Here is a 12,057-nt window from a genome sequence, read left to right on the forward strand (position 1 = left end):
GAACAGAGAAATGCAGTTCATTCATTAGAGAACCTTTTCAGGAAGTTGATTTTTTCTAATTCATATTGTAATTGCATTGTTCTAATCCTGTATTATAAAGGCAGCTGCTTGCCTATCATTTGTACTTTCCTCGTTAATCCTGACTCAGTGAATTAACCTTTAATTACAGCCGTTAAAATTGAAATGAGCCTCTTGTCTGGCTGGGGCTGCCCCCTTCCAGTGCATGAGACTGATGAAAATTTTTAGGGTCAATGAATATGTCCCATGTCATGTCTGATAGACGCTAAAGATGTGAGGAGGTAAATGTTACCTTAGAAAGATGTGGCTGAAATTTTTAAGAGCTAGGTTTTATTGACAAGGAAAAAAAAAAAAACCAAAAAAAGAGCTTTCTTCTCTCCTCCAAATTACACAGCATAACACACCTACAGACATGCTTTGCTTTATATATGTTACCATGACAATTTTAAAGAATAACTTTGGGAATAATCTCTATGCATTACACATTTATTATTAAATATCTAACATCAACTTTGCTTTCAGCAGTCCCATTTTAAGGCACTATTTTAAGATACGTATTATCTTGGAAAGAAAGGAAATACTACTTCGAATTCTCTTACAGATTTAGGGACCTAATTCTCAACAAAGCTGGATTCATTTTAAGGAAAGGACTTATTTTTAATGTCATGCCAAAAAAAGACTAAAGGTCTTCACTTCAGAGTAACCCTCATTGAAAGGAGTAGTTTGCAAAAAGCTCAGAAACTCATTTCTATTTTATAATGTTTCAATATTCTAATTTTCTGTACTTTGTCATCTTGGTACTTTATTTTGTAATAAAATTTTGTTTTAACCTCTGTCACTCCAAGAAAAAAAAAAATAGCACTGGATCAGCAGGATTACTAATCAGCAGCTAATCATAGACCCAATTTATATATACACGTGTGTATGTATGCATATACATATACATATATAATTTAACTAGTTGACTACTACTTAACTCATTATATACTTTAAGATCCAATCTAGAGAACATTTAGTACTAAAACACATTGATGCCTCAACTCAAGAAATGAGATTATACATAGTAATAATATAATACGCTGCACAGATGGGGGACATTTGGACAACACTCTACTCAGCTCTGGTGAGGCCGCACCTGGAGTACTGTGTTCAGTTCTGGGCACCCCAGTATAGGAGGGACGTGGAGCTTCTGGAGAGGGTCCAGAGAAGGGCAACCAGGATGATTAAGGGAATGGAACATCTCTCGTATGAAGAGAGGCTGAGTGAGCTGGGCCTGTTTTCTCTGGAGAAGAGACGGCTCAGAGGGGATATGATTAATATGTATAAGTTCAGGAAGGGAGAATGCAGGGAGGAAGGGGACAGGCTGTTCTCACTGGTGGCCAGCGATAGGACGAGGGGTAATGGCCACAAGCTGAAACACAAGAAGTTCCGTCTCCAGGTGAGGAGCAACTTCTTTACTGTTAGGGTAACAGAGCAGTGGAACAGGCTGCCCAGGGAGGTTGTGGAGTCTCCTACTCTGGAGGTCTTCAAAACCCACCTGGATGCCACCCTGTGCCACATGCTCTAGGTGTGCCTGCTTGAGCAGGAAGGTTGGACTAGATGATCTGTAAAGGTCCCTTCCAACCTTAAATATTCTGTGAATCTGTGAACACTGTGTCAGGAATTCATTTTTTACTTGGAAGACACAAAATTTGTGCTTATATTGCTTTGATTTCCAGATTAAATTCCCCTTTTTTTTTTAAAGAAAAAGTTAAAGTTCTTAATTCTCTCTCTCTCAAGAAAGAATACCGGAATTTTTAAGGTTTAAACTCTGAAAAAACCTTAACAAACATGTCTTCCAATGATAAATGGATTGATAATTAAATTGAAATGACACTTATTTTTTAAGGAGAGCTTCATAGCTTTTTTTTTTTTTTTTTTTTTTTTTTTCTCCTCCTTCCTCCTTCAAATTATCACTTCAAAAATTCCAAAGGTACGTGGAAACAATTTCTGGAATGTCACTACCGCTTTCAAATATTTCACTTACCAGATATACTAAACTACCATTTGAAGAACACCTAGAAAACTCGGATAAACATGGAAAAATAAAAAGTTTACTAATTAAAAGGTCTTTGTTGCATTCTTCCTTTCGTCTTGGCAATGGTTAATATCCTGTGATGAGCAGCTACATGCATTTGTAGAAGTGCTATCTGAAGGTGAGTAAGCATCATTATCCTCATTTTTCAGATGGAAAACTGAAAGATTAAGCGACTCCCCCTAGATCACACTGCAAGTAGCAACCCAAAAATAGAACTCATTTTCCATATGTAACACCCAGTTCCGGAGCCACTGGAGCACGCTGCCTTCCCACAAGCATCAGTCACAGCTAATCAGCTGCGCCGAGCCCGGTGTTGGGCTCCGGGCAAAAAAAAGCAACTCCCACAAAGTTGCTTTTTAACTCTTAAATTTAACAATACACCTTTTTGTTTGATTCATAGGGACCGACTTCCCCAGGTGTCCTGGTAACACAGCACTGCCAAAATTTGTTCCAGTTAAACAATGTGCTCGGTATAGTGCTGCTACAGCACCAAGATGTTCTACAGCACCAAGTTACTGTTCTACAAGGTTGGATACCATAAGCATGTGTATCCCAACACAAAACCACAAAAACATCCAATAAAAATATAATTACAAACTTCTATTGCCTAGGTAAAAATGTTTTACAGGGACAAGGGCAGTTGCTTATAAATATATGTATATATTTAAATATAGAACTAGATGCTACAAAACAGTCAGTCAATGGTTGTTAAAATATTGAAGCATCTTTGGGAACACAGGGCAGAAGAATAGCAAGAACCTATTAAAACCATGACATGCAATCTGCTGTACTCACAAGTGATTGCATTACAACAGTTTCAAAAAACAATTGAGTTTAAGTTTCTCCCGATGACACAGCCACTCCTGAGCTAATTCTAATTCACACAGCCAAAACCCAGGCCAGAGCTTCACAAACAACAAATACATCCAGTTTATAATAGCTAGTGCTAAGAATGCTTTGAAACAGTAAAACTCACAAAGGAGACCACATGCTACTAACTGCTTGACAGAGCCACCACCATTCATTTCTCCGCCCTAGGATTTTGCAAATTCTTAAGCACCTCTCACTCATCTCTGCTGGGGGCCACCTGTCAGGCAAGCTCAACAGTGTAACCCAGTACTGCACTTCCTGCATGCCCAGTCATTCTAGCTAGAGATCCTCAAACAAGACAAAAATACCATCACTCAGAATTATTTTAACACTGGCTCGAGTGGATATTAGAACTTGCTTATATGGACATACTAACCTAAAATGATAAAAAATTTCCCCCTGTAAAAACTACCCTGGCATTGAGATATTAAAATACCATTTAAGTTGTGCTCCTATTCTGAACAGATCTCTAGGTGAATATGGAGGTAGCCCATGGTTAGTATTTCTCCATGAATAACAGCACTACATTTGTAATTAAAAGCATTTATCACATGGTTTGACAGTTCTTCAGTTCAACCTTGACTTTTGTCAAACTCCACTTTTTTCTGCTCTCTGCATCAACACTCTAAGGAAGTTCTCAGACTGGATCTTAATTCAAAGTTTTGCAGAGGATTCAGAGGGCAAAAAGCAATATAATTTTGTGAAACTCTGAATAGTACAAAACAATAAAAAACATATTGTTAGTAACTGTGATTATCAAGAGAATGCATAGAACACATTAGCAAGTAAAGCAGTGCTACTTCCACAGTCATGCCATAATTCAATGCACTAAATGAGTGTCGTCATTACTATGCTTATCAAATGTATTTTCTCTAGATACCTCTACACTACAGTATTGGGAATTTTTTCCTTTTTTCCTGAAAGCTTATCACAAGCTTCTCTTATTATACCTCCTTGACTTCCCCACCCTATGAAATTGGTAGGTTCTCTGCTACCATAGATCTCTCCTCTTGCTTTCCTCATTCCTGCTCACAATATTAATTCCTGCAGTAGTTTATTTTTCCCTGTCCTCACGCCATTCACAAGTTTTGCTTCCAATTCCCTCTTCTGTGGCTTTATAGCTTCCCTTTGGAGGACAACATCTACTTCCAGTGTCTTCAGAGAATCACCGTACACTGAAAATCTCCAAATTTCTCTCTATTCCTACTTCACCTCGCATTGCTTCTCCAAGTATCTTCTGAGCCTTCAAATATACCTCACTATCTCATTCTTTCTCCTCCAAATGCAGAGTTTCCCCAAGTGCTTAGGTCTGAGCTCTTATGTGCACAGTCCTGAAATCCCAGTACTATCTTCTAGAGACCTCAGTTACTTGGTTGGGTTGAGCCTTCTAAACATGGACTATATGTACCAGGGCAGAAGGATGCACAATGATTTATCAAATTTGGCATTCACTTAACAGGAGAAAAATATTCTCAAATTACCTGAGTTAGAACACTTCTGTTACACAGAAAATTTCATTTTCCATTTTCCCTGAAACAGCCTGTAACAGGCACATGTGCATGCATGTGAAAAGTGTGTTGTATGTACACATAAATCCTTAAAACACATGAGCTGCAGGACAGACAAGGAGTCAGGTTTTATTCAAGGATATTTTGTTTTTATAGATTTAAAGAAACTTACAGTATTACTGAAAAACAATTGTCATTTATACTTCCTATAATATTCAGCAGCTATGAATTTAGAGATAAGGTTTATAAAAGCTGTATTCAATTACAGTGCTGAATGATTTGAATAATAGACTGTCTGACATATTCCAAGATAAGTGGTTGCTACATTTCTTTGATATTAGGGTCATATACTGTACTTATCTATTTTTACTCCATGCTCTCTATTGAGTAGTAATAAATTAATTTCTTACTATTAGTTTGGCATGTGTCCTACAGTTAAATTCATTTTCTCTCTCACTGAAGGGAAAAAAAAAAGTTTTCTGAAGTATGACAACTACCCTTATTTTTAGAACTAGTGGTCACAGACTAAATTCAAAATACTATTTTAAGAGGCATACAGGCACACAAAGTTTTAAAAGACATTTTTTATACACGAATTTTCAGAAATTCACCTGATGGTAGATGAGTAACCTGTTGGTTACTCATGTGACTAATGTGACAATGTGACTAGTTAACTACTTGCATACAAGTCTTTACAATTTACAAAATTCATTTGAAAGAACAATTTTCAACGTTTAAGTTTTGTTGCTTCCTGAAGCATAAACAGCAAAAAAAAAAAAAAAAACCCTCTTGCACGTCTACAATTCTCACCAATGGAAAGAGTCAAGCATATAGATCTGAACACTGAATATAACCCTACATGGGTAACCTTCATGCAGACAGCAACAATTAGTTCTTACATGATTTTAGGGTGTTTCTAGAGCTGGAAGTATGAGGAAGTGTTCTGGCTCCTTTTTCTGGCTGTGGCATTTTTAAGCAGACCTCTGTAGCATTAAGACAGAGGCATTTTGCAGAATCAACCAATTTATGCAGACTTCTTCCCGTGCCTAGTCTGCATCTTCTGGCTCTTCCTAGCTCATGCTTCTGTTAGTTTTTCTTTTTTGCTGTTGGGGTTTTCAACTATCCTGAGAAATACTGCAATGATTTTGCAAATGAATTGCAGCGGTTCTGAGGAAAGCAAGCACACCTTTGTGTGAAGTGAAATAAATGTTCATGTATTGCAGATAGTGAAAAAAAAAGACAAAAAAAGGACTGTTCTCAAGCACTAAACATTAGCAACCGCAGTCCTTAATTTACCCTCAGAAAGGATAATTCTGAAGAAAACCAAAGACACCAGTTATTTTAAACCAAGCTATTACCAGAAAAACAGATCATAGTCCATGTTTTAAGCTATTAAAGCCTTAAAAGATGGAGAAGAAGCAATTGTGCCTAACTACCCTGCATTGTATCAGTGCAATTCCTTATGAAACTGCATATTTAAATCAGATGCACAAAAGTGTTTAAAGTTAAGAAAAATAAAACAAAATCAGAATACAAACCATTATCCTCCTGCAACAAAGGAATGCCCTTTACCTCCATGACTTTGCTAAGCTTAATTATACCTATAGTTTTGAGATTCCCTAATGGAAAGTGCTACAAAGCAGAAAGCACTAACAGAATGAATCATGACACATACTGATACACCACTGATTGTAAATCTATACCCTTTTTATTTGCACCCAGGGGCTATGCTTTGTATACTCATGAAAAATTACTTGCAAGTAGCAAAATGTCATAGTTAGAGGCATGTATAGAGAACAAAAGGTTAAGGATTAACAAGTATTTAACAAGTACTTAATTTTTTTTTTCTTTTTTTTTTGGGGGGTGGATATTGTAGCAATTGGAGGATTTGGAAGATTTAGAGACCTAATTTGTGAATCCAAGTTTCCCTGAGGCAAAGAAAGTCAGATTGAAAGAGAAAGCTAAAATCCTTTGAAGTCATCCTTCCTAAATATGCAATAGTCATACTTCTTTTTCTGCTTTTCAGAATTTTATCATTGTGGCTCAGGAAAAGCTGTCAAACTTGCACATGGACCAGAATTTCATACAATACCTTACACAGGTAATACTTTTGTATTGTCAAGAAAAACGATGTTCCCCACACGCCCACTTACAGGCTACTTACATCAATGGCAGGCTACTTACATCAATGACTGATGAACCTGACAGACTTAACCCCTCTAGGTCTGCTATTAAACTTGGGGAGAGAACAGCTGCTGCAGGAGCCGCCGCAGGAGATGCCACAGGACAGACTACAAATATAAAAACAGTTGATATTTAACATTACAAAAATGTAAAAGACTGGAAACAACAATTAGCAAAAAGCATCTTTACCAGCTTTACCCTTCCAAAATTACATTTTAATCTTTCTAAATTTGTCATTTTTAATATCTTATTACAATCATGTAACTAATTCATAGGTTAGAATGCACAGATGTTAAAAAATGCACCAGTATCCACTTGAAAAGAAAGTTCAGATAGACTTTTTTTCAAAGCAAATGTTTTATACACCAATATACTCCAAATTTTGAAACTGTTTCTCGGTTTTAAAATAAGCACAATCACGTACTCCAATAATTATGCTTCAAAAGTTGGTCTGAGTGATACATATTTCTGTGTTAGGACTGGAATTATAAATTAATCATTTTATCAGACATTTAAATTTTCATTGAATTAAACTCATTTTTTACCCCCACAGGAGAAAAAATGAAGTTTTAATCAAGATACTTACAGTCATCTAAGTCTAGGAGAAATACATCTTTTTTATTTGGAGCTTTTCTATCTTGTACTGGTTTGTCTTCTTTCTGTTAAAACATACAAATGTTTCATCTTTTACCATATCAGCAAAAGACTGTGATCCTATACTTCTAAAATAACAACGTGTATTTCTGTTTTGAAACAAAAAAGTACCCATTTTCACAGCTCAGCATTCAGATAACTCACCTGGGGAGAAATATTTCTTCTCATAAGTAAACTGAACTGTACTACCAAAGTCCATACTTATGTTAAGTGCAACTTCTCTGAAGGCCATAACTTTTTATTTTATACTAACTACAGTTAGTATTAAAAGAAAACCTTTAGCAAGCGATCAGATCCTTTTGCTGAGAGAAAAAAAAAGTGACTGAAGTGATATATACACACACATATATATACACACACACATATACATAATTATATATATATATATATATATACACACACACACACTTTTTTTTTTCTCCTCTAGAAGGCAAAAAATACCCAAATCCTAGAATTTTTGTTTCTTTATGAAAAAAAAGAATAAAATTTCACTCCTAAGAAAGTGCTATTAGTTTATCCGCTCTCTATGCTTATCTAGAAGTCATGCACTGGGATTCTGCTTAACTACTGAACAAATATATAAAAGGTTGGTTTCTGTCACAATAAAAGGTTTAATATTTAAGTGTTAAAATGTATTTTTGTAACAAAGACTTGAAGAATAAGCACAAGGTAGAGCGGAAATAATCTTGGTGGCTTGGTAAATGGAATATTTCAAGAAAATTTGTTTCAATATAGCCCAATAAAAAGCTTATAAATATATCTAATAAGAATGAACACTGGTCCTACCTACAAAACATATCTGGGCAGTGACAATTCAAGGAGGATTTGGGTGTCACAGCTGGAAAGCAACTCAAAGTGAGCTGCCAACATGGTGGTTCACTAAAAAGGACCAATCTTCAAACCTTGCCAGAAGCTGCACGATTCCCTTCCTGCTGGATGCTCATCCAGCTGATGAGCATCACGCTCTTCCTACCTCCTCTCAAGTATTCTGCATGTGGATCAGCTGCAGAACTGCTTCTGCCTTTGCTCGCCCTCCACTTGTCACTAAGATTCAGTTCCATCTTCAGCTGTGATTGAAGTTCAAAGGTTATTTACAGCTGTAGTTCTGCATTTGCTAATCCTCCCAGTACAGATGGGATTTCTCCTATTCCCTTTTATTATGCAGTCAATTAAATTCTATGAAAAGTGACTCCACGTGAGAGGCTAAAGCTCAAGGAAAAGTTGGACTCTTCTTTAGTTCTGCCATTGATGGCTTTGCTAGGATAGGAAGGAGCAATAAAAGTCCTCACAAACCATATTCAGAAGCAAGACTACGCACAGCAAACTTGCTCAAACTTGGCAATGTAGTAACTACAGAAAATCAGCAATACTGATAACTTGTTGCTGATACTGCTGATACTGAACAGTTGCAATACTGAATACTGTTGCTGATAACAGTGTGAATGACACAGAGGAGTGACTTGCCCATGGGAAAGTGGTCAGAAACCCAAGGGCTGCTCCCCACTGCAGCACCGAGCAGGTGAGGGTGGACAAGGGCAGGAGAGGAAGGCAGTGTGACCAGGCCACCTCTCTCCCATTGCTACCAGGTTCCCATTTAAGGGGTCAGAATGAGCGTGCTCGATGACAAAAGGCTTTAGGTGGACCCTTAACCAACCATGTCATCTTTATTTTCAGACATAAGTCTTAAGCCTCAGAAGTTCAATCGAGCTGCTGGTCTCATTTTGAATTTGCCTCATTCCAGGATTTTTTTTTGACAATTTTCATTTAAATAAAGCTTTCCATATGAAATTATCTTTTTATTTATCTGAACACTGAAAGCTCTGTGATAGGATGTTCTGCGCTGTCACAAGTGCCAGAAATGTTAGGCTTCAGCTGACGCTTTCTAGTATTCATTTTACCATTCCAAGGTAGTTACTGAGTACATATTGCAAAGCTTGCTAAGTAATTCAATAAAATAAAACCCATTTCAACACTGATAATATTTTACTATGTACTTCATCTTTAAAAATGGAAAAAAACTCTTTGAGAGGAAATATATTTTTTACTTTTCCAAATGAAAGTCATTTTGTTTCCACATTCAGAAAGGATAATAAATGCTATCCTCTACCATTTTTTCTTGACAAAATAAAAATCAACCCCCTCTCATAACCTTAAAAGAGACAGAAGTACAGAATCACTAACTATCTCAAGGTAACGGATGGCTAGAAAACTTCCACTGCCCACTGTATCAGATTGTTGTACTTAAGTACAATCAGTTTGCTGTATTGAAGAAAATAATCATAGCAACCACCAACCTTTTCCATGTAGAACCCAGACTCTGAAGCTAACTACAGCAAGACAAAGGTAATGTTGAAGTATGATCAGCTCTGATTTTTTACTTCAGTCAAATGTGTCAAACACTTGGTCTCTTATGAGCTATGCATCTGTTAGCATGCATGCATATACCTATAATCACACAAATTTTTTATATTTATATGCATATCTCCACAGACACACATATGGATGTATATTCACTAGTATGCATGTGTTTCTTTAAAAAACACGGAAGACATCAAATTGGTCTTTCCTATTACAGACATAATTATTTTTTTTCCTTTTATTCCCAAAGAAAACACATTGGCTTTCTAGGAATAATAAATAGCCAATGACTGCCAACATTACCAGTAGATATTTCTGCTGAGTGAAAAAAGCATCGCATTTGAAATCAAGGCAATAAAAAGGTTCTGATGTGTCTGGCGTTTCTCTGTAATATTATTTTTCATCTTTCTTTCTTAAAAATAAGACTACAAGTTCCAAACGGCTTCCTACGTAGAGAGCCAGCTAGAGAAAAGCTGCATACTAAACAAAGAAGTTAAGCTATATTCCATCAAACATTTCTCCATTTGCAATTCATCTTGGTAATAGAGATAGAACCTGGTAAATGCATATAGGACTTGAAGCAGGAGATTTCTCTTGCTCAATGCATAATTCATGTGCTCCGCCTGCAAAGTGTGTAAAATGAGAATTTCACACTGCAGCATGAGCCATGGAGCTGCAGAGAAAAGGCAGATGAAATCATATTTTGCTGTGTGAATTTTATTTCTTATCCGCCCAATATTTATACAAAACCATCATTGACAATCCAAATGCATTGACAGATCACCCACTGTTTTCATTGTGTTAGCACTTGAAAAGAGATCAGGCAGAAAGATAGACAATTTGTTTTCGTATATTTTTTAAATAGTGGATCAGGTTTTTAACAGCTGAGCAACTGTATTATACTTGTATAAGGAGGTTAACAGTAGCTTATTTTAAAATCCCACTGTAGAGACACCTACTTACACATGCATCATTCTCAGATCTGCATTTCAGCCCTACACTATGTTTACAGTAGATTACGTATCTGAATATCTCTAACTATCCATATTTAAAAGTGAAATAAAATACCGGAGTGCAAGACTTATCTACTCATGGCAGCTCTTCAGGGAGCACATCATTTTTTTTCAAAATGAATTCTTCTGGGGTAACATATGAAAGCACTAATAACTTATTCAGAAGAAGTAATCTGAAGTTTTCGTAACATTAATCATATTTTAGCAAATGCACAAATAAAGAGTCTATGCGTATAAAACTTTGTTCATTATGGAAATTGTTAAGCATAAATTTGTTCCCAACCAAACATGTAAGAATGAAGAACAACCCTCAAAATAGTCTCAGTGGAAAAAAAAATCATAATTCGTGAAAAATTGAGATCCTTAAACAGACTCTGAAAACTTCTGCTTTCATTAATATGTTGCACAATTTTTATTTTCTTGTGAATAAAACTGAAAATAAAAGAGTGTTAATTAACTCCCCATGTACACAAATAAGTGAAGATTGCACCACATCAGGTCCTTCATTGGAATTAAGCCAGCAAGGTCTTTCCCAGGAAAACCCTTTCCCAGAACTATCTGCACTTCCGAGGCCTGGCTGAAGTGGCCTGCGCCTCATGGGTGACCTGAAAGAAGTCAGGCAGGGCAGAAAAACGCCAACATCTTCACCCAAGTAAAGCAGCCATGGCTGGTGCTTCTAAAGAACACCTTGGCAGAAAGAGTCTAACACTAGGTTTTCTTTAATGTTCTTTATATTGTGTTAATTATTGCTTTTCTTTCTAATCTGCAACAGTAATCTATTACTCATTAGTTCCACCTATTGTCTTGATATTACTGAAAACTATATAAAATACATAAAGTTTTCCTTTCTACTTCCTTGCCAATTAAGCTTCCGAATGTAAGTGAACATCAGAAATATTTTGGGTATAAACGTAGGCATTTAACACAACTTAAAAGTAAACTTTGGTCCTAGGATTAAGAGTACACTGGAAAAATCCGTATGTTCAAGAACATTAAGCTCACTTTTTTTTTTCCTCACTTCCTATATGACCATAGTTATTTACATATATTAGCCCATCAGCTCTTTACCCCAACATTTGCTATTTGTTTTAAAAATCTTTGTAATGTTTAATATCTTTGCAATTTTTCAATTCTATGGCTTCTAATTGATCAGATGTTGAGTACCTATAAATTTCCTTTTCATTTTGAGATTTAATTTCTTTTAGTTTTTTTTTTAATTGAGACTAATTTCAGTCCTACAAGTTTCTTCTCATTAGGATCCAACTCTTGGACAATTTTTAATTGATTTCAAAGAAACAATCCCAAGCTTCTTGGAAATCCAATTTCCCTTACTATGAAGTACAGTTGTGTTATCTTCCCTTGACTGCTACAAGTT

The 12,057-nt window shown here is 36.0% G+C and overlaps 1 protein-coding gene across 1 annotated transcript in view; it reads right to left on the minus strand.

Moving 5' to 3' along the window:
• The window catches only part of AP3B1 (adaptor related protein complex 3 subunit beta 1), a 121,247-nt gene that overhangs the window by 39,602 nt on the left and 69,588 nt on the right, over nucleotides 1-12,057 (minus strand). Inside the window, exons 21-22 of the mRNA XM_026036603.1 lie at nucleotides 7,244-7,316; nucleotides 6,658-6,764 (exon numbers count right to left, since the gene is read on the minus strand). Of these exons, the coding sequence (XP_025892388.1) occupies nucleotides 6,658-6,764; nucleotides 7,244-7,316 (180 nt within the window). The remainder of the gene's footprint in view (nucleotides 1-6,657; nucleotides 6,765-7,243; nucleotides 7,317-12,057) is intronic.

This window comes from Nothoprocta perdicaria, unplaced genomic scaffold, assembly GCF_003342845.1.
Source record: "Nothoprocta perdicaria isolate Ctin4 unplaced genomic scaffold, notPer1 scaffold_1, whole genome shotgun sequence".
NCBI classification, from domain to species: Eukaryota; Metazoa; Chordata; class Aves; order Tinamiformes; family Tinamidae; genus Nothoprocta; species Nothoprocta perdicaria.